General features: G+C 37.5%; 2 protein-coding genes across 3 annotated transcripts in view; both read left to right on the forward strand.

The window, feature by feature from the left end:
* LOC114047985 (tetraspanin-36-like) overlaps nucleotides 1-2,405 on the forward strand; it is a 55,749-nt gene extending 53,344 nt beyond the window's left edge. Inside the window, exon 7 of the mRNA XM_027868939.1 lies at nucleotides 304-2,405. Within this exon, the coding sequence (XP_027724740.1) occupies nucleotides 304-390 (87 nt within the window). The 3' untranslated portion in view covers nucleotides 391-2,405. The remainder of the gene's footprint in view (nucleotides 1-303) is intronic.
* Nucleotides 2,406-13,760: 11,355 nt separating this feature from the next.
* SKA1 (spindle and kinetochore associated complex subunit 1) lies at nucleotides 13,761-27,053 on the forward strand. 2 transcript variants are annotated; one of them, XM_027868949.1, is made up of 7 exons: nucleotides 13,761-13,883; nucleotides 14,415-14,564; nucleotides 14,934-15,058; nucleotides 17,624-17,715; nucleotides 18,901-19,038; nucleotides 24,976-25,145; nucleotides 26,278-27,053. In XM_027868949.1, the coding sequence occupies exons 2-7, from the start codon at nucleotides 14,477-14,479 to the stop codon at nucleotides 26,424-26,426; spliced, it is 762 nt and encodes a 253-aa protein (XP_027724750.1). In that variant the 5' UTR covers nucleotides 13,761-13,883; nucleotides 14,415-14,476; the 3' UTR covers nucleotides 26,427-27,053. The 2 variants fall into 2 exon arrangements, with proteins under 2 accessions (XP_027724750.1, XP_027724751.1); XM_027868950.1 differs by having other exon boundaries at nucleotides 13,764-13,852.
* Nucleotides 27,054-27,497: the final 444 nt, after the last annotated feature.

Consider the following 27,497-nt stretch of genomic DNA (forward strand, 5'->3'; position numbering starts at 1 on the left):
CCAAACTCCATTAGACTATACTCTCATACTTACGATAAAGAAAAATGAGTGCCTAGATTAAGAATCAGGATGAAGGATAACTCTTTAAAATAAATATTGTATAGAATATCATAGTAGGAGTTAGCAGCAGTGAGATTATATCAGAAGAGATAGGCAAATAACTCCCCAAAATCCTGTAGTTCAGACAGGAAGCTGAGCAGTTTGGGTGGCAAGGGTTCCTGGAGGAGAGAAGAGATTTTTCTTTGGTGTGTTCACTTTAAAAAGAGGTAAATGAGTCTCTGAGAAAATCCTTTTCTTTTCCAGTTTTTTGGAATGCTGAGCATCTTGGTGATTGCATGCAGGCAAGAAGAGAATGGCTACCGACCCTTGAACTCTGGAGTGTATGCTTGAAAAGAGATGAGCACATGAAACTTCACTGAATCATTCAAACACAAGTGGCTTTTACAGACTGACCCCAAAGAATATTAAAACTCTATGGATAAATGTTTTTATTCATCTGGACTGAAGATGATGAGCTCTGGAATTTGTCATTCCTTACCACTCTGTTCTCCCATACCACTCTGACACACAATCAGCAATATATGAGAAATAAGACTTGATTAATTGAATCTACATCTAAGTCACCTAGGAATTAATATAGTCTGTAAAAATACCACATTAATGGGGGACAGTTAGTTCCATGGGAACAGTGCTATAAATGAGTGTCAGATGGAACATTGGAAATTTGGGCCTTGATGGTGGAATTTTATTATTATATATTGGTTATGACAACTTTATGACTATACTGCTACTTAGCTTTTTAAATTATGAAATATTTCAACTGTGTCTGGGCTTAAGTTGGCATGCCACACATCTAAGTGGGTTGTTTTGGTTGTTTAAAACACTAAATTAAGTTATAACAAAATTGATTGTTAAATGCTAACCTAACTGTGGTTTGATTCAGCTGTATTGTTTTGACAAGATTATTGCTTACTAATTCACCTCATTGTGAAATACCTGCCCAGCTCATAATAAACAAACCCAGTTCTCTTCCTTATTTAAATTCCATGGGTTTCTCTGATAAAAAGTACATGTCACAGAATGACAGATCACAAAGAGTTAAAAGAGATTTCAGAGTCCTAAATCCACCTTGTCTGTATTTGACTGAGAATCCCTTTGACAACATCCTCAACAAGTTTTCAGTAAGTTTTTAAAGAAAAGAGAATAGTTGAAACTTTTTCTTCACATTATGTAAAAGTTGTCTTCTAGATGAGTCCTTTTACTTTAAATGTAACATTCCTGTAACCTACTTTTCAAGCAACAAAGGAAATGTGAATTGAGTTTAAAACATTTTGAGGTTTTTCTCGCTATGAGGATGATAAATGAGTGATTAGGTAGTTGTAGGTAACTATTGGCTCTTTTTGGTGGTAGTAGTATGTTAGCCATCTTTTGTTAACAAATTATAGACTTTTTTCCCCCCTTTTCCTTTGCTTTGCTTTCTTTTTTCCTTTCACTGTTCCCTCTCCCTCCACCTTTGTCTGGCAGATCAGCATAGAAGGTTTATCCTACTTCCTTTCTTCATCCTGGACTAGTTCACAGCTCCTTAGGCAATAAAGTGGCCGTCCACCCTAAGGGACTCTCTACATTGGTTCCAGACTTCGTGTGGACACCTGGTTGCCCCTTAGAGGTCCACCAGCTTCAGTCCTCCCCAGCAGTACCATTCTGCTTGGCCAAATTTTAGACATTTTCATGCTCACAATTGTCCTCTATCATCTTCCATCTCATTTTAGATTTTGAAATATTAATTAAGACTTATTTAGGCTCACATGCATAGATGAACCAATTACAATGCTGTCAGATTACAATTAAAATGTTTCTTTAGGATTTAGGTTACCTGAAAAACAGACAGGCTCTAATATGCTTCTCTCTTAAGGAAATAAAGACTTCCCTTGTGTGAGAAGATTTTCGCTTCAGATTAGTAGCTTATATATTTTTTTTCAAAATTCTAGACGATATGGATATCTTTTGGACTTTAGGCAGTTATAAAAGACCTCTTTGTGGCTTTCAGAGATCAGGTTTTAAATTATTCAGTGCTGGTTTTGAAGTACTAGAGAGTTGGAATTATTTTATATGAAGCTGAATCTTTAGGTAACAACAGAAAAAAACAAACTTTAAAAAAGGCAATTGTCTTAAATAAGATATATGTAGAGGCTCCTCAAACAATGCTATATTAAAAGAACAAATTACTTTCCACAAAATTTCTTATGATTCTCCTAATTATGCAATTATTCTTACTCTGTTATATCACTAGGTAATTAATGTCTTTTAATTTAAACTTTCATGTACTGAGCACTGTCTTTACTAATTCTTCAAAAATCACCCTGAATTAATTTTAACAAGCTAATAAAATATAGAACACCTAAATATGTTTGCAATTATTGTTTCCCTGTTCCCATGGATACATAAAAGAGAAAGAGTTGAAGTCTATCAGTGCCAGACTTGGCTGTCACTAGAGACAACAGGACACATGAATACAATGACAATAATGAACATTAATTTGGGTTCTAATAGCTGCAGCATGGTCCAGTGGAAAGAGCTTTGGAGTAGGAGGACCTGGGTTCACATCCACTTCTGTTACTACCTGTGTTACCCTGGCTAAATCAGTTTTCTTATGTATAAAATTGAGCGGTTTGGAGTAGATGGTCTCCAAAATCCTTTTCAACTCTAAATCCATCAACTGAATGTAAGTTTTGCTTTTATTTAGCTTTACAATTTCTCATTATTGTGCACTGAATCATTGGATATGTGATATCAGTTGATATTTATTTATTACGTGCTTATTTACTATATACACCAGTCACCTTAATTTGGGTTCTACAAGTGCAGCTGGGGATTAAAGTGCTGGGGATTTTTTTAAAAGGCAAAAGCAGTCCCTGTTCCTAACGAGTTTATATTCTGATGGGGCAGACAAGACCTGTAAATCACTACATACAAGATAAACACAGAATAGGTGAAAAGTAAAAAACAGGATTTGATAGTAGCAGCTGGGGGAAAGGGGAAGAGGCCTCCTGGAGTGGGGAGGGAGGTGCCACTTGAGCTGAGTCTGAAAGAAATGGAGTTGGGAGGTTGGGAGAAAGGAGCATTCCTGGTAAGGGGAATAGCCACAGGCAGTGCCAAAGTGGGAGGTGGAATGCTGTGAATCAGAAATGGCCTGCAAGTAGACCAGGATGGCTAGAGGGGAATAGAATGTAAGAAGGCTGGAAAAATAGGAAGCAGAAAGGTGGTGAAGAACTTTTAATGCCAAACAAAGGGCTTCATATTTGATCTAGAGGAATTAGAGAGCCTTGAGAATTGAAAGCATTTGGCACTTTTTACTTTTAAAAAAAAACAAGTTCTTGTTTACATGAAAGCCAATTGATTGAAGTCTAGTTTCTGAGTTTAAAATAAATTCTTTAACCAACATGTCTGTAAATGGTATTTTCTAATCCAATGAAACAGTAAACATCTGCATGCCAGGCACCATGCTGGGAATACAATAAATTAAAAAAAAGAGAGAGACCTCGGGGCAGCCAGGTGGCACAGTGGATAGAGTACCGGCCCTGGAGTCAGGAGGGCCCGAGTTCAAATTCAGCCTCAGACACTAGCCACTTACTAGCTGTGTGACCCTGGGCAAGTCACTTAACCCCATTGCCTAGCAAAAACAAAACAAAACAAAAAGAGATACCTTGCTCTCAAGGGGCTTACAATCTAAAGGGGAAGACAACACTCAAAAGGAGGAGGAAGGTGAGGAGAACAATTGGTGGGGAGGGGCTGGGGTAGCTTGTTCTGTGGAGCTGAAACCAGGTAGAACAGCAAAGTGAAGCAATCTATAAATCCAGTTTCTAACCCCTATAAAGAAGGGCCGTGGGAGGAGTTTGGTACGCCATCCTTCAGCCCTCCAATCAGAGGGGAAAGCAGGCTGAGAGAGATAGAGTCAATCAAGGCCTGAGCTATCCCCATGGTGGTGAGTGGTGAATGTAGAATACAGAATATATATTTTCTAGATAGATGAAAATGATTGGAGCAATAAAAAACAAATGGACATATTGTCACCTTAGGTGAATTTCTAATGAGACTCTAAAAAGATAATTTTACAGTGGCAGTGGAATAGAGCACTCTTTTGCAATGATTGGTGGTAGAAATGCCACATCTGTGTTATATCCTAGTTTTGTTTTCGTGCTACCTTGGTGAGAAGTGGTGGATCCAGGAGAATTAACCAGGGACCTGAGAGTTGTCGGGTCACATGCTATCCCTCTAGTGCATCATCATGGTAATTCGTTGTCTAAGAATTCCCAAACCTGAATTATTCCCATGACCTCTCCCTTATGCCCTTATCAAATGATACTCCTCGGCACTCCTGGTTTGATATCATCAGGCCAGGGGTAATACCGTTGTTTTCACTGCTGCTACAGCATAGGAAAATAATTTCCCCCTTGCTGTATGGTTGTGGCTTTGCCATGTAGGACAGAATGTCTGAAGATTTAAGGATAAATAGCAGCTGAACTGCTATCAACAGTGGTTGGTCATCTAATTAGCACTTTAAAGGACAGTGAAACTACAGATTCACCAAGTTACTTTATGCATCAAGATAGTTTACCAATATTTCCACAGCTATTTCCTTCACTATGAGTCCATTTTCCTTTTCCTTTTTTTCTTCCCTTCTATCTCTGCTTTTATGTGTCTAAACCTGTTTTTCTTTATCTCACTACTTATTTCTGTTTTTCACCCCTGAACTGGTCATAATGTGGAATTGAAGTATATTTAGCACATATTTTATGTATATTGAATAAAATTCTCATCATGTTTCTGCTCATCGGAAGCATCTTTATCTTTTTATGTCTTAAGTGTCTTTTTATTTCTCAAGAATATCTCCAGCCATTTAAAGTGGCTTTTTTTATTTCTATGTTGTTCTACTTTCCTTTGACAGAAATTAATGTTTTCCCACTCTACATCAGCTATTAATGTCCTTTCCAATAGTATGATTATGATTTTGATAATCTGCCCCACTTTACCCCATCAGCCACCTCCCCCTAAACCAAACCAAATATGAATGAATATATCACTAAACCAATCATTTATCTACTTTTCCAACCTTTTAAACCTAACTGATTCACATGCTATTTCTATACCTGCATTAAAATTACTTGCCTTCCTATAATCTAGATATATCCCTTTCCTTAAAGGTCATTCACAACAATGTACAAGGCATTACATATTCTGTTAAATAACATCCTTTAGATAACTAATCCTTTATTTACTTTGAGGAAAGTAAATTCAAATGTGGAATGCCTAGAAAGTATCTATGTAGGAATATGGTGGTCCTCCCCAAAATCTGATTTTTTTGGTCCTTGTCTTTCTTGTGACAGGCCTCTACTCTGGCTACAATCCTTCCTATTAACACCTTTCCCCTTTTATGAAATCTTTTATGTTTGAAACCTTCTATGTCCAGTGTTGTTAAGCTGGGTATAGAAGTGAGGCAGGGACAAGTTTAATGGCCAATCGCTGGAATCTGCCTTTGACATCAGAGATGGGAATCCAATCATACCTGCCTAAATGCCACATGACAATGATCTTCCCTGTTTCACTGTTGCAGACATAGGTGGACTGCTTTGATACAGATAACTTCCCTAGATCTTACCCATAGGGTGTCAGCCTATTTTCCTACTTTTGGAGGTTTCATGTCCCGGCCATGTTACTGTGGAATTCAGCAAGACAAAAGGTTGAGAAAATCATCCAAAGTGTATTTGGGAGCCTTATTCTTAAATCTCTGATTAAGAATTGCATAGGATTTAGGACTGAAAATGACAAATATTGAAATATTCAACAAATGTTGATTAGCTAGAATTGGCAACGCCCTGTGATATGACACTGAAACTGTTTTGATGGTACCTATGATTCAACAGAGTTAAGGGAGCAGGGGATAAGTACAGAAAAGAACAGCACTCAAATAACTATGATACAAGGTAGAGAGACAGATCAATGGACACTCAGATTGAAGTGCCAACTCTGCCACTAAACTAGCTGTGTGACTTTGGGAAAGTCACTTCCACTCTTTAGGCCTCAGTTTCTTCATAATGAGAATATTGAACTAGACGAGCCCTAATGTCCCTTCCTAGTCTAAATCTATTATGTACAATCCTAAGACATGGGGATCTGTCTTAAGGAAGTAAGGATCAATTATATACTTGTGTAATTCTGAAGGCAATATTCTTGATACCTGTCACAAGAACAGAAAACTTCAACCACAATAAAAGATTAATTATTAGAGTTGTAGTTAATATCCACAGTGATAAAATGTAAACTGCAGACCAGATTGACCAGAGTAACAGTAATTTTTTAATAACCTAGTATCTTTCACTGGAATTTTCTCCACAGTAGGATTTTAGGAGAGAATACCAAACTTCTAGAAAGCAAGTTATCAGATTTTGATTAAAAGGGCAACTTTCAAGGGGTATCCTAAACATATTTAACCCAATCTCCTCTACCTCCTACATCTGTAGTTCTTTACCATGCTTCTTTATATTCAGAATGATGACCCTGAGATAAACCCAACACTATAATAATAGTACCTTACATATATATGGATAAAACTATATCTCTATTTGTAGAGATACAATTTTCCTCTTTCAAAGCGCTTGTCAACACCCCACCCCCATCCCCAGATTAAATGTTAGGGAGAAATTGAGGGGTTCTCTCAGCTCTTGTCAACAATTCCTCCATGGTTCTATTCATCATCCCTGTGAGTCACCAGACAAAGACTTCCTCCCCTGGCTACCACTCCCCTAAACGTGTTGTCTCCCCATTAGATAAAAGCCCTATGAAGGCAGGGAGCTCATGCCTTATATTCTCAGCTTAGCATGGTGTTTGCACATAGTGCTTAAAAAATATTCCTTCTTGCATGCATTCATTCATTCATTCATATATATATATATATATATATGTATATATGTTTTAGGCAATTGGGGTTAAGTGACTTGCCCAGGGTCACATAGCTAGTAAGTGTCAAGAGTTTGGTCTGAGGCCGGATTTAAACTGAGGTCCTCCTGACTTCAGGGCCTGTGCTCTATCCACTGCGCCACCTAGCTTCATTCATTCTTGAAAAAGTGAGGAATGCTCACTTGAACAGAAAATTCCCATTCATGGTTTCTGAGGAAGAAAGGACATTGAGATTTGTAATTGTCGTATCTGAACCTGGTATTAGTGACTGGTACTCCGGGGACTCTTGCCCTGTAGGAACATTTCTGTTTCCAGAATTTACCAGTAGTGGTTGCATGTTTTCAAATTTGTACTATCTGAAGTTATAATTATATAAAATATGGCCATTGGTTCCAATCCAATGGAAATTCAAATAATGCAATAATTTCACAGGATTCATTATTTGCATTAATCAGGACCTATGCAAAGAGTAATAGCCTCACTGAGACATCCCTAGTCTGTCCTACGTTAGTACAGCTGTGCTTACATAAAGAACTTCTTCCTGCTAGAAAGAAACATTCTGTGTCTGAGTTTTCTAGAAGGCTTTGTCTTGTGTGTAAATAGATAATTTCTATTTGATGAACTCTGAGTTTTTCAGACTGGGTCAAAATGATGCTCTTGTGATGGTCTTTCATTTTTGTTCTCTCTGGTCATAAAGTCTTAACACATTTAATACCATGATTTTATGATCAGGGTCAGCTAGTTGGCACAGTAGATACAGCACTGGCCCTGGAGTCAGGAGGACCTGAATTCAGATTTGGCCTCAGACACTTAACTAGCTGTGTGATTCTAGATAAGTCACTTAATCCCAATTGTCTAAAAAAAAAAAAAGACTTCATTGTCCTGGAGCTGCTCATTTTAAAATTCTCTCTGGCCACACATTTCCCACAAATAATCTACCAGTTCAACAAAGGTTGGATTATAATTCTCTACCCAAAACAACTGTTTAGAGATACAGTATTCCAATAGAGGTTCAAGGATATTAAAGAAAACACCTCCAACTTGGTGAAGTAAATATTATTTTGCAGTATGTGAATACACTGTTTGTATAAGGAAAGCACCTTTGGAAGAGAAGCCATTTTTAGACCTCTAGTAAACGTGCATTTTCAAATTCAGGTTAGGCCAGTGAACTGACCAGCATCATTGCTTAGGGAGTGGTACCAGACCTCTGCTACTGGTGCTTTGAATTCTACAACATAAGGAAAGAAGAGAAGATATTAGGGAGATCTCAGGCAGAAATTTTGGGGATGGAACGTGGATGAACTCTTTTAGTGAAGAGGTCTTTATCTTTTTAACTGGTACTTCAGGTTGATCATTTGGTTTATCTGGGGGGAGGGGGTGTGCCTAAAGTTCTGGAGACAGGAGAGGGTTAATTTTTATGGGATGGGGTGTATTTTGTTTAGCCCAGCACCTGTAAGCTATCTTTCTGTAGGGTGAGTCTTCCATTTTCTCTTATTATTAACTTGTTCATAATTATATTATGATGATTATGATTATAATATCAACATTATATTATCCAAAAGACAATGTGGGAGTCTCATTTCTCTTAGGTTTGGATATCTTAAGGTTTTTTCCATGCTAAGACTTTAGACGAATTGTTTTATAAAATCATACACTTGTTGTTTGGCCAGAGATTTGACTTTCTATTCCTTGTTGGTGACTGCAGGAAATGAAAGCATTTCAGGGGCTCTTTTCATGGCTCTCTGGTGAGTTAGTTTTTTGTTCAGTCTTTAGACTCTTGACCATTTCTTTGACTCTCCACTGAATGATCACTTTTGTGCTCTTTAACTTTAAGCCAATTATTAGAATTAGTCCTTTTGTTCTATGTAGTTTCTGCAATAGCAGGTTTTTCTTCAGATTCTTAAGAGCTTTCATATTTTCTTGCTCTCTTACACACCTTGGCTTGTTGGAGTTAGAGACAGGAAGCTTCTTCTTGCCTAGGCTTTTCTTGCCTTTTTCCAAACCACATTTTTTTCTGATGAAATATTTTTTCCAATGGCTAAGTAATATCCTCAGCAACAATAATGTTTCCTAAAACTGTTCACATTTTTTCCATTAAGAGATCCAAATGTGTTCAAATTTGGTAGTCTCTTCAATGATTTTGTAATTTTTTAGGAATTCTATGCCTTTATCAATTGATCATTCAATTTCAAGACCCTTCTAACAGGCTTTCAGCTTTTGCCATCACTATAAAGCCCCTTGTGAGTTCCTGTAGGAAAGAACTAGACAGAGACAGCCCCTAGAATGTCCCATAGCTTCCAGAACTTCTCATCTTCACCCACACTCTCTTCAAATCAGAGACAGAACATGATGAAAGATTTGGGAATTTTGCATTTCAGAAGGAGCTGTGATAGGGGAGAACTGCCCTGATATAAGCTAGCCCTTTTGAAACTGTGTGAAGAGATGCTATCTGGGAACCCTGCCATAAAGGTAAAGAGGCTCACTACTAATTTTTGGAAAAGGGTTGATTGATCACTGGAGGAGTGAGACCAACCAAAATCTTTGTTCAAGGTTAGTCTCATTTGTTCTACCATTCTCTAATTCAGCTTTCATACCACCACCACCAGAATATTTCTTTTTGAGTCTTCTATGTATTTATTGTTTTACAGCAGAATGCCCAACACAGATCATCATAACTGCTAAATAGTCAGCTGTGCAAAATAGTATATATAGTGCTTAAGTACAATTGGGAGACATGATTTAAAATAAATAAACACAAATTTATGGTCCTACTAAAGAGCATTTAAACTAGATGGTCCAAATTGATCTGCCTCCTTGTTATTTTCCCCAAAACCAATAGAATCAATATACTGAATCATCATCAGTTCCTCTGTGTGAATAATGGATCACAATAAATGAGTCCCTTTTTCTATCAGCTTTTCCTGGCTTCTCTACAAACATGATCTAGCCTGCATTAAAAACAAACAAACAAACAAACAAAACAGTAATTTTTTGAAGTCAGTGATCCAAAATGCTAAGTATGGTTAAGTATTCTACATGATCTATATTCACTGGTTCCATTTTTAGTTAAGATGTACTTAGATTACTTTCTTCAATTCATCATACAGGATAAGCACTAAAGTTCCATCCATGCATCTAAAAACACTGGACCAGGCACCCTAGAAGAAAGCTTTGCCACTCTCATCTTTAGCAATCTTTCCTCCAACATGTCCCACTGTACATGGTATCAGCTCCTTCGTACCCAGACTGCATCATCATTCACTGCCTTACCATATCAAACGGATAGCAGACCACACCTGCCACAGCAGTCACTGTTTGTGCAATCAACCAACCCATCACAATGTGAGTGTTCTTCAGTTCTGGGAGCATGTCTTTTGCTGTATCGTAGATTCCAAAGTAAGCTGCTATAGATAATGATAACCTGCACTGAGACATTAAAACCTTGATACAAGCCACAAATTCCATTAGATTTGGTGATTTCCAAGAGGCAATTTCCCAGGCCTTTGAATTCTCACTCAGTGCCAGATTTCCCAACATCAGCTGCCAAGTGGGTTCTCACAAAATCCAAGGAGTAGACAAAGCAGAGAGAAGTGGCCCCAGCTGCACCACCAGGGGCAGGATTGCCAGCAAAATACCTCCAAAACTGTGTGTGTTTTGTGTCCCCAAAACACCTGCTTATAATTATCCTTAAAGGCAAAGTTTAAGGGCCTGGGTGGGGGAAATATCTGATGACGTTTGCTAAATTGCCCTGTCAGAAGGAAAACACCCCCTTTTCCTTTAGAATCCGGACTATACAATCCATTATGCTTTTGTACTGCTTATCTGCAGCAATTTGTTTACTTGCATGCTGCACCTGCAATAGTAGCTTGACTCTCTCGATGGAGCTCACTGAAGTCTTGGAAACAGAACCTCGATGCCACAGGCCAGGAAGTCCTTGGCGAAGGAGATGGCCTGTTCCATCACGGTTACAGAGGGGGAAGGTGTTGGAGTTGGAGGAAGAAGGTCAGTGAGAGAGGGCTGAAAGCTGAGGAACTCGTTGCTGCCTGCCTAGCCCCTTCCTATGGCGAGGACCGAAAGGCCAGAATAATATTTAAGTGTAGATGTGGCCATGTCTGATAAAGGTCTCATTCCTCAAATATATAGGGAACTAAGCCAAATCTATAAAAATAAGAGCCATTCCCCAAATGATAAATGGTCAAAGCATATGAACTTGGCAGGTTTCAGAAGAAGAAATGAAAGCTATCAAGTCATATGAAAAAATGCTCTAAATCACTATTAGTTAGAGAAATGCAAATTAAAACAACTCTGAGGTACCACCTCAGAGCTATCAGGCTGGCTAACATGACAGAAAAAGAAAATTACAAATACTGGAGGGGATGTGAAAAAATAGGGACACTAATGCACTTCTGGTGGAGTTGTGAACTGATCTGACCATTCTGCAGAACAATTTGGAACTATGCTCAAAGGGTTATAATACTGTGTATACCCTTTGACCCAGGAATACTACTACTCTGTCTGAATCCCAAAAAGATCAAAGAAAAAGGGAAAGGGAGCTATTTGTACAAAAGTATTTATAGCGACTCTTTTTGTGGAATTGGAAATTGAAGGGATGACCATCAATTGGGAAATGGCTGAACAAACTGTGGTATGTGATTGTGATGGAATACTAATGTGCTGTAAGAAATGATAAACAGGGTGACTCCAGAGAAAACCGGGAAGACATGTATAAAGTCATGCAAAATGAAGTGAATAGAACTAGGAGAACACTGAACACAGTAACAGCAATATTATAAGGATGATCAACTGTGAAAGATTTAGCTACTCCGATCAAGACAATTCCAAAGGACCCATAATGAAAAATGCTATCCACCATTAGAGATATTTTGCATTATCTCACATGTATAATTAAAATCATATTGTTTGTTTTCTCAAGGAGTGGGGATGGGTGGAAGAGAGGGAGAGAATTTGGAACTCAAAATTTTTAAAAAATAATTATTACAAATGTTTTACATGTAATTCAGAAATATTTAACAAAATAAATAAAAACAACTAAAGAAACCCAATAAATATATGAATGACCAAATTGTTTCAGATGTTGAAGAGGGAATTCCTAGTCAGTTATAGGTGGAAGTTGATGGTCATTGAGGTCCCTTAAAACAGGGTGTGCTCCAGTCAGCTCTAACAAGAGTGTATTTGTTGTTCAATCATTTCCCACTTCTGGCTGACTCTTCCTGACCCCATCTGGGGTTTTCTCGGCAAAGATACTGGAGTAGTTTGCCATTTCCTTCTCTAGCTCATTTTTTAGAGATGAGGAATCTGAGGCAAACAGGATTAAGTGACTTGCCCAGGGTGACACTGCTATTAAGTGTCTGAGGTCACATTTGAACCCAGAAAGATATCTTCCTAATTCCAAGCCCAGAGCTCTATTCACTGAGCCACCTACCTTCCCCAACAAGTTTGTATAACAGCCCTTAAATTTTCAGTGTGAGCATTTACACCTCAAAAATCAGCTAAAGCTACAGATTAAAGCTTGATTTATTGCTTTGTAGATCGTCTGGACTTAAGAAAGTGTTAATAATGCAAATTAAACTTGAAAGTGTCTGTGTGTGTATACACACACACTTATGTATATATACATTTTCACATGCTTGCACTACTCCGACGGTTACTTTGACTTTTCCACCATGCTCCAGGAAGCTCATTATTGGAATAACCTCATCATACAGTAAAAGACCTCAGCAGCTTTGGGGCAAGACTGGGGGGTTGTGCCGTGAACTCCAAACCTCTATTTAAGCAGAGACTCTCAGCTCAGAACATTTCCCACCTGACTGACTGATTTCTCTTGACTTTTTTTTTTAACCATACCAAGAGTGAAACACCCTCTCGTTCCTTCCCTTCACCCCCAAACCTTCTCACTTTCCTTTTGTGCTTTCTCTCTCCCGCCACCCCTCGATTTTAAGCAACTTGAGGGTAGAGACCGGTTTTTTGGTTTCTTTGCATTCCCAGTGCTTAGCACAGTGCCCGGCACATTAGTAGGCACTTAATATTAATGTTTACTGATTATTGCCTATGATCTCATTTGAACCTCACAACATCCCTGCTTGCAACTCCAAAATTTTCTAATTTGGAAAAATAAGCAATGCCCTTGGGTGTGGGGTGGGGTCCACGACTTCGGGGAGGGGGCTGAGGACAGGTAGGTAGTGGTTTAGGGGACGGGGAGACTACCTAGAGTACCTGGGCCCAGGGACAAGGAGTGCCTTTCAGGCACAATAGCTGTAAGCAGTAATCTGTTAGTAAACTTTTATTAAGCGCCACCACGTACCGGGCACTGCTAAGCGCAGAAGGCAAACGGCAGTGCCTGCTCTCAAGGGGCGCACAGTCTAATCCGGGAAACAATTTGCAAACAACTGCGAACAAACATAATCTGCAGAGGAAAAGAACTAGCTTTAATCGGGATCAGGAAAGGCTTCTTGTAGAAAGTGAGATTTTAGCTGGGACTAGAAGGAAGCCAGCAAGGCTTCCATCTGTAGCTGACGAATGCAGCCCTGTCCATTCGTTTCAAGTCCGCAGGGGTCAGCATGGACAAAATAAACCTCCTATCCAAACACTGAGGGTGCCCAGGACACTAGGGGCCAGGCGTGACGTCACAGATCCCGCTTACTTTACCCTCAATCCTCGGTCCCCTCTCCGCCCTCCCACTCAGACTACTAAACTCTGGCAAAACTGCGCACGCGCATGCGCGCGCGGACCCTCCCATCCAGCTGCTCGCGCCTCTCGCGAGGGGTTGTCGGCGCCTGCGCCCTGCGCAGACCAGGGCGCGTAGTTTGAATTGATCGCGCGCCGGGGCTCCCTTACAAACTATTTCCACCGCCGAGAGTTCGCAGCACCGTATGGCCTGGTCCGTTCAAATAGAGTTAGTGGACTCAAGCGTACGTCGGCCCCCGGGGGGGGGGTGAGAGGAGAAGGTCGCCTATGATAGGCTGGAACGTGGGCGGGGTCGGCGCGAGGTGCGAGTCCGAGCCGGAAGGAGCGGTTCGTTGGCGGGCGACCGTTAGCTCGTGGTTTCCCGGCTTCGCCCGACCAGGCTTGGTGTTAGTTCCTCGGCCTGCTCGCAGCTGCCGGCCTCGAGCCCCGAGGTGGAGCCCCCGTGCCCGGCGCGTGACTCCGCCCGAGGCCCGAGCTTCGTGACCCGCGGTGGTTTGTGCCCCGAGCCGGCCGGGAGCGGGCCCAGCTGATCCTGCTCGGGCCAGCGGAGGGGGAGGGCCCGGTGCCTGGGGGAGGAGCTGGGGCCGGGCTGGGAGCTGGGGGGTGGGGGGGAGGAGCCGAGCAAACGCCGGCCTGAGCCGGTCCCCGGCGGAAGCACCATCGTCCTCGGGCTCATTGGCTGATCTCTGAAAAGCCCTTTTGTCTGTGTGCATTTATCCAGACAGTCACATGTCAACTTTTAATGTCTTCTGTAGGGAAACGTACACATCCGTGTGTATAGCTCTAGATAGCGTTTTCCCTCAAAGAAGCGTAAAGGATGGCTGGTGCGGAGCTGGAAGACTTGTGCTCTCATATCAATGAAAAAATTTCCCATGTTAAGAAAATTCTGCAATTGAAAAATATAGGTAAGCTTGTGGAACAGTGTTGGTCGAAGTAATTTAAGATGAACACTATTCTTATTAGATTTACTCATTTACTCTTTTCTCTGAAGAACACAAAGCATGAAACCAATAACCCTCAAATATGTTGCATTCTGAAGTATAATGGAAGTATAGAGAGGCAAGTTAAAAATTTCAGTTCAGCAGACATTTTTAAAGTGGCAGTATGTGTAAGACATGGTGGTAGGAGTTTAACATACAAAGATAAAAAGTATACTTTTCCCCAGCTTTCCCTAATTTTTGTATAGGAAAATTATCAGTATTACTCCTTTAAAATGATTATTCTGGAGATTTTTTCAATATCTCTTACTTGCATTTTATCTTTATGTTCAACAGGATATGATCCAGCCTTAAAGACTGTATTTCAGAAAATTAGAAATGAAATGACTCTTCTAAATGACCTTTTAAACAAGTTGGAGCTGGAGATTCAATATCAAGAACATGTCAGGAATTCACTTAGGGTAATTGAAATTTTTGTCTTTTGCAAAGGAAAAGTAATTCTAAAAAAAAAAAAGTTTCAAAAGCAGCATCTCAAAATGATGAAACTCATTATATCCATTATCACAAACCAGTGGTGTACTGAATTATAAGTTTATAATGGGTTTTTACCTGTGTGGCTGAAAGAGTACAGAATTTTTACTCTCAGTAGACCATATCCCGAAACCTTTATGTGTGTGTATAAATGTATGTATATGTGTATATGTGTATTCTACCACTCCACCCAGAATCCTCCCCTCAGAAATGGTTTGCTATATTTGCGGTGCTTCAAGTATTAGACTTCAAGTTTTAAATGTAAGAACTTTGTTTACAATTTTCCATGGGAAAATGGTGTAAGACTTACTGAATTAAAATTATACAAAGTTAAACCAAGTGTTAGAACTTTATCTTTTTAAAAATTTTCCAAAAAGTATCAGCTCACTTACTAGTGGGAATGAGGGCTATTTGAATATATTCAGATAAGCTTATAAATTAATACAACCTAACCTTGCTTTGAAAGCCAGAAAATCCATTACAATGTTATAATTGTAAGAGACTGTAACTAGTTTAACGCATTCATTTTACCAGTGAGGAATCTGAGACTTAAAGCAATGTCATGACCTATTCTTGGTCACCTAGAAGGCAAGGAGATTAATTTTCAGCTTTAATGACTTTTTTTTTATGTAACAGCACTCATAAATTCCATATCCTGTATGTCCATATCATTTTTCCCTTAAGTGCCCATCAACCATCTTTTATGGTTGTCTTGTCAAGGAGGGGCAAACAGGTTGGGGAGTTAAGAAAACCCAATTTTAAAAACAGATCCTACTTTTCTGTTTTATTGCACCCTGCCTGACAAAAGAATGTATCAAAGTTCATAGCCCATCAGCTTCACTTAGTGTCAGGCTTCATTAAAGATTAATCTTCCAGACCCTACAGTAGATAGGACTTCCTTCTCCTATATCTAGAAATATATTGTATGCTCTAGTCAAAGAGGCAAAATAGAGAAAGTAAAAAGGTTATCTCTACTCTTAAATTCTGTCCAAGGGGATGCACTGCATACTTTTGCAGTCTCTGTGGGAATCAGGCTCTCTTGCTTGTGGTAGGCAAATCTCTAAAATAAGAGACTAAAGGGCTTCTGGATTCTATTTCTTTTTCTCCTTATGACAGTTCTTCATTTTATACTTTTGTACCTTGTGCTTTTAAGGACTTTTTGATTCTCCAAGTAAATAACTTTTGTTTTTAACTTCTTTCTGTAAGGCAAAAGATAAACTAGGAAGTAGGTAAATAGGAAAAGGACTAGACTAGGACTTGAGAGAGCTAGGTTATATTTTCATTTCTTTCAATAACTGGTGGTGTCATTCACTGAGTCTCTTTCCTCATCAGGAAAATGAGAGGGTGGGGATTGGACTGAGTAAATTCAGCCAGGGAAAGTGTTCTTATCAAGATTCTTAGCCTGTGGAAATAGAAATAACAGTGCATACCTTACAGGATTGTTCATGGGAATAAATGAAACACTTATAAAGCTTGTTGATCTCTTCAGAAAAAAACTGCTGTGTGCCTAACAGTATATTATACATAGTAAGTGATTAATAAGTTTTTAATAAATACCTTTTTATCATATTAGAAATAGTTGTCTGGGTTAGTGGTCTCACACATTCTAACCTTAATAGTTTAAAGATACCTTAGGCCAATAATGTATAGGTTAAAGGCTAGATCTCAGGTGGGAAATGTTGAACTTGGCATTAAATGCCTATCTTGTGAAATTTCTGTTGGCATTATTGGGAGATAGATGACATGAATCCAAAGAAGCAGTATATTTTCTTATGTAAATGAACATGAGGCCACAGCCATAAGTTGAATCAAGTAAGCCTAAAAGAATGAGAATAGTTAAGCAATTTAAATGGAAAATTAAACAGCATTGGACTTGGTATTAGGAGTTTCAGGGTTGAATCTTCACTCTGACATTTAATAGCTATTTGACAAGGGTAAATTATTTAACTTAGCCTCAGTTTCCTCATCTGTATAATATGAGAGTAATATATGCATTATATTTAGGAAAGCACTTTGTAAACTTTAAATACTACATAAATGTGAATTTATAAGAATAACTTTTTTTTTCTCACAATAGTACACTGATGCATTAGGACTATGATCCTGGCAATTATGAGTAGCATTGGGGAGCATTTAATTCCCAGGTATAATTTTCTCTACTGGTAAATTTTAGGACAGTTCTAGTTTTGAGGGGGAAAATACTCAATTTTAAAAAATGATATACTATTAATGTAACGAAAGGAAATGTTCTATGAATAATCCAATGGGGAAAGACAAAATACAATCCAAGAACAGTTTTAGAATACAGACCAGTCTTAGGTGGTTATATTCATCCAACAGCTTACAAATGATTTACTTCCTGAAAATTCAAGGCCATGGTCATACTTGAATATTACCTAACTAGCCTAATACATTTTTAATTGTGGCAGATATTTGTAGATTGCTATTTAAAATAACTTTTCAAATACAAAAATATAGAACTTGTTTTTCTTCAGGAGTTACAGGAATCCCTTGATGGAAATTACAAAGAAATACATAACCTTAAGGAAAATATTCCTCCCCATTTGCCCAAAGTAGTCCAGAGCTGGTAAGCACATTTCTACTTATTGAGAAATTCTTATTACCTGGTATTTAAAATTGTAAAATAAGAAGCAGTCTAAGGCTTAGAGCTCACTCTTTCCCTGAATTTCTTCACTTCTCTTCCAATACAGTTTTTTACTCAGTCATCAAATGAAATTGCTTTTGCCAACATTCTAAGGATTATTTAATTGCAAAAGCCATTGATCTTTTCTAAATCCTTTACTTTCTTGATCTCTTTGCAATGTTTGACACTGTTGACCAAACTTCCTGGACACATCTATTTTTCATCTCTCTTCTGTATTCCAGTCCCACATAACCGACAGTCTCCTGGAAATTTCTTATTTGGTGTCTCATTGGCATCTCAAATATAACATGTCCAAAAGAGAATCTGTTACCTTCTTCCAGAAGTTACCTCTCTTACTAACTTTCCTATCTTGGTTGAAGGTACCAACATCCTTCCACTCATTTCAGCTTTATAACTTGAGTCATTCTCAACTCTTCACTCCCCCTTACTAGTCAGGTTTAAAAATCTTGAAAATCCCACCTTTGCAATGTCTTTCACATCCATCCCTGTCTCTCCACGTAATATGACCACCACCCTCCATCAAACTCTTACTACCTCTTGCCCAGACTATTTTAACCATCTATTTGATTTCCCTTCCTTGAGCCCCTGTCCTTTCTAATTCAAACTCTAGATATCTAGCAGCTTGATATTCCTAAAGCATTGTCTGACCAAGTCATGCCTCTGCTTGGGAATCTTCATTAACTCTCTTGCTCAGAGAAAAAATAAAATCACCTCTCTTATTCTACCTTATTCCTCTTCACACACACTGTGTTCCAGCCAAACTCATCTGCTTGCTGCTGTTCATATATAACATTCTACCTTCTATCTCCTTGCCTTTGTACAGGCTGGCCCCCACAACTGAAATACACTTCCTGTTCGCTTCTACCTCCTAGAATTTAATTGCATTAAGCTCCAGCTGAAATGCCATCTGCTGTGTGATTCCTTTCTTGATTTCAGGAAAGCCATGGAAATAGAAAAATATATGTAACAATTTCTGTGGATTTTGTTATAAAAGGAGGAATTTATTCCTATTTACTACACATATCTGCACATATTCTTTTGTAAACTTTCTAGTTTTCTGCTGACTTTTCATGATTCATACATGTTCTTTCTGCCTTTATTCCATAGTGTGGTGGAACCAAATGCTAATCCTGAAGAACAAGTTAAAATTACAGCATCTGAACACTCAAAGAAACCCTCAAAAGAGCAAAAACCAATTAAAGAAATTTTACTATTAACTTCTGATGAATTTGATAATGTGCCTGGGTAAGTATGCAAGAATTTTTTTATTTAATACTTTCTTTAATAAAGGATTTATATATAGTTGACTTAGTTATAAATTTGATTATATCAAATATAATGTCTGCTGGAGTCACATTGCTTGAATCTTTTTAGTTTTTCTTTTTATGAATTTGATTAACAAGCAAATCTGAAAAGAACAAAAAAGATTCTATATGAAAATGTAAGCTTACAGGGTTTTAAATATATATTAAATTTAATAAGATAATAGCAAATTTTTCTGTTTGTGTCTCTAAACTTTTTAATTTTCCTTTATAATTTTATCATATTTATTTTTGTTTCTCTAATACTACCCACTAAACCATCTCTCCTCAAGACTTTTGCATTTTACAAATGTGTTTAGTCATAAAAACACATCAACATACTCTCCATGTCTGAAAATATACCTTTAATCCAGGGGTTCTTAATTTTGGGGTCCATGATCTTTTTTAAAAAGTATTTTGATAATTTTTGTTATGATTGGTTTTTTTGGTAATTTTCTGTATTTTGTATTGTGCATGTACAGATGTATCTCTGAGAAAGAGTCCATAGGCTTCACCAGACCACCAAAAGCATCCATGACAAAAGGTTAAAGAATCTAGCTCTAGTCTATATTCCTTTTCTTTCAAGGAATAGGAAGCAAGCTTCATCATTAACATTCTACAGTTTTTCAAAATTGTTTTCCTTATAGTGTGGAGTAAGCCTAATAGTAAATATAGGGGTGAGAAAAAGCAGTCCTGGGGTATAACTGCAAAAAAAGACAGTGATATCTGTTCAAATTCAAGGTAAACTGTTCAACATCACAGTAACACAAGGCTACTAACTACTGATGCTGAGGAGGCCAAAGCTGATCAGTTCCGTGAAGACTTACATCTAGAAATAATACCAAAAAAAGATGTCACATTCATCATAGGGGATTGGAATGCTAACGTAGGAAATCAAAAGATAATTAAAATAACAAGTTTGGCCTCGGAGTACAGAATGAATGGGGCAGAGACTAATAGAGTTTTGTCACGATAACAGTGGGCATAGCAAATACTTTTTCAACAACCCAAATGGAGACTCTACATATGGACATCACCAGATGGTCAATATCAAAATCAGATTGATTATATACTTTGCAGCCAAAGGTCAAGAAGCTCTAAACAGTCAGTTAAAACAAGACCTGGAGTTGACTGTGGCTCAGAGCATGACCTTCTTATTGCAAAAGTCAGACTTAAATTGAAGAAAGTAGGGAAAATTGTCAGACTGTTTTTTAAGTATTACCTAAATAACATCCCCTATGAATATTAAGTGGAAGTGATGAATAGATTTAAGGAATTAGATTTTGTAGTTGGAGTGCCTGAAGAATTATGGACAAAGAATCACATTATTGTCTAGGAGGCAGCAACAGAAAACATTCCAAAGAAAAAGAAATGACTGATGAGGCTGAGGAAAGAAAGAAAGCAAAAGGTAAAGGAGAAAGGGAAAGATATATACCCAGTTGAATGCAGAATTCCAGAGAATAGCAAGGAGAGATGAGGTTTTCTTAAGTGAGCAATCCAAAGATATAGAAGAAAACAGTAGAATAGGAAAGACAGATCTTTTAAAGAATATTAAGAGATACCAAGGGAATATGTCTTGTAAAAATGGGCATAATAAAAAAATGATAGGGACTTAACAGAAGTAGAAGAGATTAAGAAGCAGTGACAAAAAAAAAAATAAGAACTATATAAGAAAGAGCTTAACATTACCAGTAACCATAGTGTTACTGATCTAGAGCCATACATCCTGGAAAATGAAGTCAAGTGGACCTCAGGAAGCATTACTAACAAGGCTAGTAGAGATTAGGGAATTCTAGCTGGGCTATTTAAAATCCTAAAAGATGATGCTGTTAAAGTGCTGCACTAAAATTGCTAGCAAATTTGAAAAACTTAACAATGGCACAGGATTGGAAAAGATAAGTATACATCCATCCTAAAGGTCAATACCAAAGAATGTTCAAATTACTGAACAGTTGCATTCATTTCACCCAGTAACAAAGTTACGCTTAAGATTCTGCAAGCTAGGCTTCAGCAACATGTGAACCGAGATTTGCCAGAAGAGCAGGCTTTTTGGTTTTTTTTGGAAGCAGACAGAGTTAAGTGACTTGCCCAGTGTCACACATCTAGTGAGTGCCTAAGGCCAGGGCTGGTACTTTATCCATATCACCACTGAGCTTCCCCGCCACTGCTTTTTGAGGGTTGGGGCAGACTGGTTTTCAAACAGGAACTAGGGACCAGATTGCCAACATTTGCTGGATTATGGAGAAAGCAAAGGAGTTCCAGAAAAATACCTACTTCTGTTTCATTGACTACACTAAAGCCTTTGACTGTGGATCCCAACAAAATGTGGCAAGTCCTCAAAAGTGTGGGAGTACCAGATCCTACTTGTCTCCTGAGGAACCTGTAATCAAGCCAAGAAGCAACAGTTAGAACTGAACAAGGAACAACTGATAGGTTTAAGATTGGAAAAGGAGTATGACAAGATTATATGTTGTCACCTTATTTATTTAACTTATGTACAGAGTACATCATGGAAAATGCCAGGCAGGGCGAATCAAAAGCTGGAATTAAGGTTGCAGGGAGAAATGTCAACAATTTAAGATATGCAAATGATATCACTCTGATGGGAGAAAGTAAAGATTAAGAAGCCTCTTGATGAGAGTGAAAAAGGCAAATGTAAAAGCTGGCTTGAAGCTTAACATCCAAAAAACTAAGCTCTTGGCAACTGGTCCCATCACTTCCTGGCAAATACAGGTGGAAGAAACGGAAGCAGTGTCAGATTTTATATTCTTGGCTCAAAGATCATTTCAGATGGTGACTTCAGCCTTGAAATTAAAAGATGCTCCTTGGAAAGAAAGCTTTGGCAAATCAGAGTTCTGTACACAACATCTACAGAGCCATTGTGCTGTGACATCATTGTTGTATGCCTGTGAAACCTGGACATTATTTTAGCACCATGCCAAAAAATTGAACTGCTTCCTTTTGAATTGTCTTAGAAAGATTCTGAAGATTACCTGGCAAGATAAGGTATTGGACACAGATCCTTTTTCGAGGTGAACTAACAAGCATTCAGACTCTAATGCAGAGAGCACAACTCCAATGGGTTGGACGTGGTGTTGGGATGCAAAACATACATTTGCTTAAAAGACTATTTCACAGAGAATTCACACAAAGTAAGCATTCACAGGAGATGAGAAGTGATAGAAGAATACTCTCAAGGTCTTTCCGAAGAACTTTGGAATCAATTGTGAGATATGGCAGAGGACTGTCTAGTATGGCATGCCTGCATCAAAGGAGGTGCTGTGTTTTGTGAGCAAAGCAGAATTGCCATAGTTTAAAAAAAATGTGAGATGGCAGACATATCCTTCCCAAGTGTTCATATGGACTCTTTGAGCCCTACCTGTGGTAGAGCCTTCTGAGCTCATATTGGTCTGATCAGCTATGTCAGATGCACTGTACACCCCAACATCGTGATGTTATTTTGGTCCTCTTCAATTATGAAGGACAATGACAGATGATCAGCATATTAAAAAGCAAGACATCATCTTGCTGACAAATGTCCGTATAGTCAAAGCTGTGGTTTTTCCAGTAGCAGTGTATGGCTATGAGAGCTTGACTATAAGGAAAGCTGAGAATGGCAGAATCAGTGTTTTTGAATTGTGCTAGAGAAGACTTTTGAGAGTCTCTTGGAAAGCGAGGAGGTCAAACCAGTCAATATTTAAGAAATTAATTCAGACTATTCATTGGAATGTCAAATACTGAAGCTTTATACTTTGGCCACGTAATAGAAGACAGGACTTATTGGGAAAAGCTTGGACAGACTTCAGAACATAGAGCAGGATAGAAGGACCTGTGATCTATGGGGTCATGAAGAGTCAGACATAACTGAACAACAAATTGTGATCTTACTATAAATTGTTTTGGTTCTCATTTCACTCTCCATTGGTTCATATAGGTCTTCCCAGCTTTCTCTGAATATTTTATATTCATCATTCCTTATGGCATAATAATGTTTCACTGCATCTATATACCAGTTTGTTCAGCCATTCCCCAAGTGATGGGAACCCATTTTATTTCCAGTGCATTTCATTTGAAAATGACTTCATGTATTTTGACCTCTTATGTTGGAGAATGGTGCTTGTTGTTTTAAAAAAATATATATTATTGATATGTTTTGTTTTAAATCTCCTGGATTTCCTCCTGTATAGTTCTCTTATTGTTTTGTTTTTATTAAGGAACAGTTACAAGTTACAAAATTTTAAATTTTCATTTTGTAAATGTGAAATGATTGATATCTATGATAGTTTTGTATTTTAAAAACTATATCTTTATTTAAATAAGAAAGCCTATCAATACAGAAGTTGTAATATACCTCTTTTGTGTGGACCAGATATCCTAGAGACTCTCTTTTTATTAACATTTTGTTTTTGTTTTGATTTTGTTGTCTTTCTACAAATTTAGTTCACTTATGTTTTGAGAAGTGACCTCAGTTTTTCCATAATCTTGAGCCATATGACCATTGTACTGAAAGGGACCCAGGAGATCATCTAGCTAGGGATTCTTAACCTGGGTTCCATGAACTTGATTTAAAAAAAACAAAAACAACCACCTCATTGTATTTCAGTATAATTGGTTTCCTTTGTAATTCCTTATATTTTACTTTATGCATTTAAAAATGTTATTCTGAAAAGGGTACTTGTAGACTTCATTAGATCACCAGAGGGTTCTATAACACAAAAAAAGTTAAGAGTGCTTGATCTAGTCTCTTCTTTTTATAGATTAGGAATCTGAGGCCTAAAAAGGTCAAATAACTTGTTCAAGGTCATATGGCTAGTTGGTATAAAGGTCTTTTCTAGAAGATAAAACATAATTTTATCACTTGTTTAATGAATATAATGGGAACAGAGGCTTTTTACTTATTATAGTACCTTCTCTTATTTTTCTCTTTTTTAATAAACCAAGGAGAGACAAAAGGGAGAAATCAACAGGAGTACTGGTAGCATATGTGGTATTTGGAAGAGTAAGTGTAGCAGTCAGGGATATTTAAACTAATTTAGCAGATAGGTAATAGGTGTATTCAAGGTATCTAGTTTTCACTGTTTACCAGAGGGAATGAAACTGATATCTTTTGAAGAAGATAATCAAAAGCAAACCAGAAAGTTATATTTTTGTTACACTCACTGAAAATATAAAACATTCTTGTTTGAAACTAAAGAAAATACCAAGCTTTGATGGGTAGGAAAAGAGTTATGAATAAGGCAAGTTATGATTTAGCGTATTAGTGCAGGTTAGAGTAGAAAAGTTAAAAAGTGATAGAATGATTCAAGGAATGGGGAATCTCAAGGGCAGAGAAGAGCCTTAACCTTTGCTTCTTTTCTGCTCTTCTAACTAATTATGGACACCATTAAATTTAGAAGTATCCTTTGCCCTTCTTTCCTTATCCTTTCTTTTACAACCTCCATTGCTGTTTGTAGACAGTTGGATGCCTGTGGTGTAGCACTTACTGTTAACCATTTTCTTTCCCTGTAACCATTTAAAAATTTATAAAGAAATAAAATGTTATATTCAGGTTAATCTGCCTTTTAGAAACAATAAAATTTAAAATAAGTCTATAAGTAAAGAGTAGAACCATTTCTATTTGATGTACAGAAACTTTTATTAGGAAATATAGGTACTGAGAGGCTACCATCTTCTTTTCATCTTAAAATACTAGAGAATAGGTCTTTCATTTTGTAAGCGGCACACAGTTTTTGAAAATGAGACTGTGGTGTGAAATGAGAAAATTCTTTCTTCAAAATCTACTCAAATTCAGTGATCTAATGTAAAGTTTTTTCAAAGAAAATAAAATTGTGAGGGGGGAAGTACTTTATGTAAACTTTCTTATCTCTGTAATTGTTTTCAGGTATATGAAATCTCGTCTGACATACTGTCAAATTAATGATTTTATTAAAGAAATCAACAAGGCAGTGGCTAGTAAATATAGAATCCTAAATTTGCCCAAAAAAACTATGAATTCTTCTATCAGAAATCTGTATCACAGGTTCATTGAAGATGAAACCAAAGATACCAAAGGTAAGTGAGAAAACCTGTCTATTCCAGCTGTCATTAGTATAACTTCTTAAGGAGTCTGTGATATGCACTGGTATGGGTACTTAATGCAGAACTCTACCTTGTTTATATATATATTTATTATGTATATTCATGAGGTTCTAGGGACAAAAAAAAATCATCACCTGGTGACCAACCTCTTATGATGAGTCTTTCCCAACTTAGGCTAACAATCTGTCATCCATATTCTGAGGCTTCTCAATGTGGTATGGTCTGCCAGAGCTTAAATTCTGCCATTGTAGCCTTGAGGAACCTTTCTATGGCACAATGAGGCATTGGAAGAACACTTTAATGGATAGAATTGATATAAATACAACCACAGAGGTCAGTAGTCAATGAACATTTATTAAGCTCCTACCGTATGCCAAGGCACTATGCTAAGTACTGAGGATAAAAATACAAAAGAAAAAAAAATATTCCCTGCCTTGAAGGAGCTTACATTCTAATGGAAGAAGACAACATACAAGACAAAGGAGGCTTAAAAGCTGGAGGGGACAGGAGGAGAGGGTTGGGGAAGGTACTTGCTGACACAGGAGCATGGAGAAGAAGTCAGAGAAATCCAGTAGTTCAGTCAGGTAAGAAAGGAAACGTTCTGAGCTAAACTCCCTCTTCTGATGGAGGATTTGGAGTTCATGGCTTCAATTTTCCAATTAGAGGATCTGGGGGTTGTGATGAGGTAGAGTACCAAGGCTGATGGAATCTTGCAGGATGATGATAATGAGCTTCTTAAGGGAATGGTGGAGAAATCATAAAAGTCCAAAAGCCATATAGCTAGGTGAAAAATGAGAAAGTAAAACTTATTTTAGATGTAAGGGCCCTTCTTAAATTTGTTGTCCCTTAAGGACCAGCATTAAGTCTTTTATTCTCAGAATAAAAGTGAATTGTTCAGAGGACACTGATGTAATGTTAATGCATATGTTATTAAATTGCCACATTAAATATTACGCAACTTTATTAGATAAATTTTTTTTAACATTGTAAGAATACTAGTTAGACACCTTATGTTGGCAAATGATAATATAATACAGATTTACAGTTTATGCATTGCTAACTGCTACCTGTAAAGTTAACCTTTTACAAATAAATCTCTTTTCAGGCCAATACTTTGTAGTAGAAGCTGATATAAAAGAGTTCACCAATTTGAAAGTTGACAAGCGGTTTCATGTGATACTGAACATTTTAAGGCACTGCCGACGGCTGTCAGAAGTCCGTGGAGGAGGACTTGTCCGTTATGTTATAAACTGATAGGTTTTGGCATTTTCACTGACGGTGTTGTATAGATTGTTTTGTAATTCCTGTTTCATAATGTATTTTCATTACCTTTTTTAATTTGTTCAGCACTTAATAAAACTTTAGTTTGTTCTTCACTTAATAAGTATGCTGTTGGTCATAACAGAGACTAGCCAGGTAAAAATATATACCATTACGACTACCTAAAAGCAATTCATTAATACACTCTTGATTCATTTGTTTCGTGGTGTCTTTTTCTTATGTGAGGATAGCTTATTATTAACCAACATGACACTTGATTATCTGACCCAGCATCTCTCCTGCTTGGGTCTAGAATTGCTAAAGTGTTGCAAGGATTGGAGCTGTAGAACTAACCTTCCAAAAAACTATTTGGTTAGTGATAAATGAAGTTATGGGTTTTATGAATTGGATGAGTTTGCCTACTCTACCTGTTGAGCCTTCTCTTGTACTTGTTGTTTGCCAAACTTTAAGACCAAATTACTTTAGTGTACCATTTGTGTTATATTAATTTTGGCTGGTGTCTTTGTTCTTTTTTCCATGTGTTTTTTCCTTCTAGTTTCCTTAAAGGTGAGAATATGTATGTATGTATGTGTATGTGCATGTATATATGTGGTGTGTATATATGTGCACCTATGCATATATATGTACACAATATGCCTATTTACATGTGTGTACACACACACACACATACATTTAAAAAAACTCCTGAAAGTACATCTTACAGTATTTTGCACATAGTGGCTGTTCAACAATTGTTATTGATTTCTGTATAGACCTGAAATGGTGAATTAGTATTGCCTTACTGGGGCATACATTTGGGATTTAGAGACCCTATTAAAACTTAAACTTATTCTTTGATATTATTTATGCCAAGATGATTGGATTTCAGGAGAATGTAAGCTCCTGGAGGGCAGGGGCTATTTTGTTTTTTCTGTGTCTTTGTTTCTTTGGTGCTTTTTGCTTTGGTATTTAATAATTTCTTTTTTTTTTTTTTTGAGTGGAATTTATATCACTAGAATAAATTTGGAAAGAAAATATTTAGTGTTGGCCATAAAATAGACTTGG

This window comes from Vombatus ursinus, unplaced genomic scaffold (assembly GCF_900497805.2).
Source record: "Vombatus ursinus unplaced genomic scaffold, bare-nosed wombat genome assembly UNPS02014791.1, whole genome shotgun sequence".
Lineage (NCBI taxonomy): Eukaryota > Metazoa > Chordata > Mammalia > Diprotodontia > Vombatidae > Vombatus > Vombatus ursinus.

Coding starts and splice junctions, on each gene's coding strand:
- SKA1 (XM_027868949.1), top strand. CDS start 14,477: ATGGCTGGTGCGGAGCTGGAAGACTTGTGCTCTCATATCAATGAAAAA. Junction 14,565..14,933: donor TCTGCAATTGAAAAATATAG/GTAAGCTTGTGG, acceptor TATGTTCAACAG/GATATGATCCAGCCTTAAAG. Junction 19,039..24,975: donor GAATTTGATAATGTGCCTGG/GTAAGTATGCAA, acceptor AATTGTTTTCAG/GTATATGAAATCTCGTCTGA.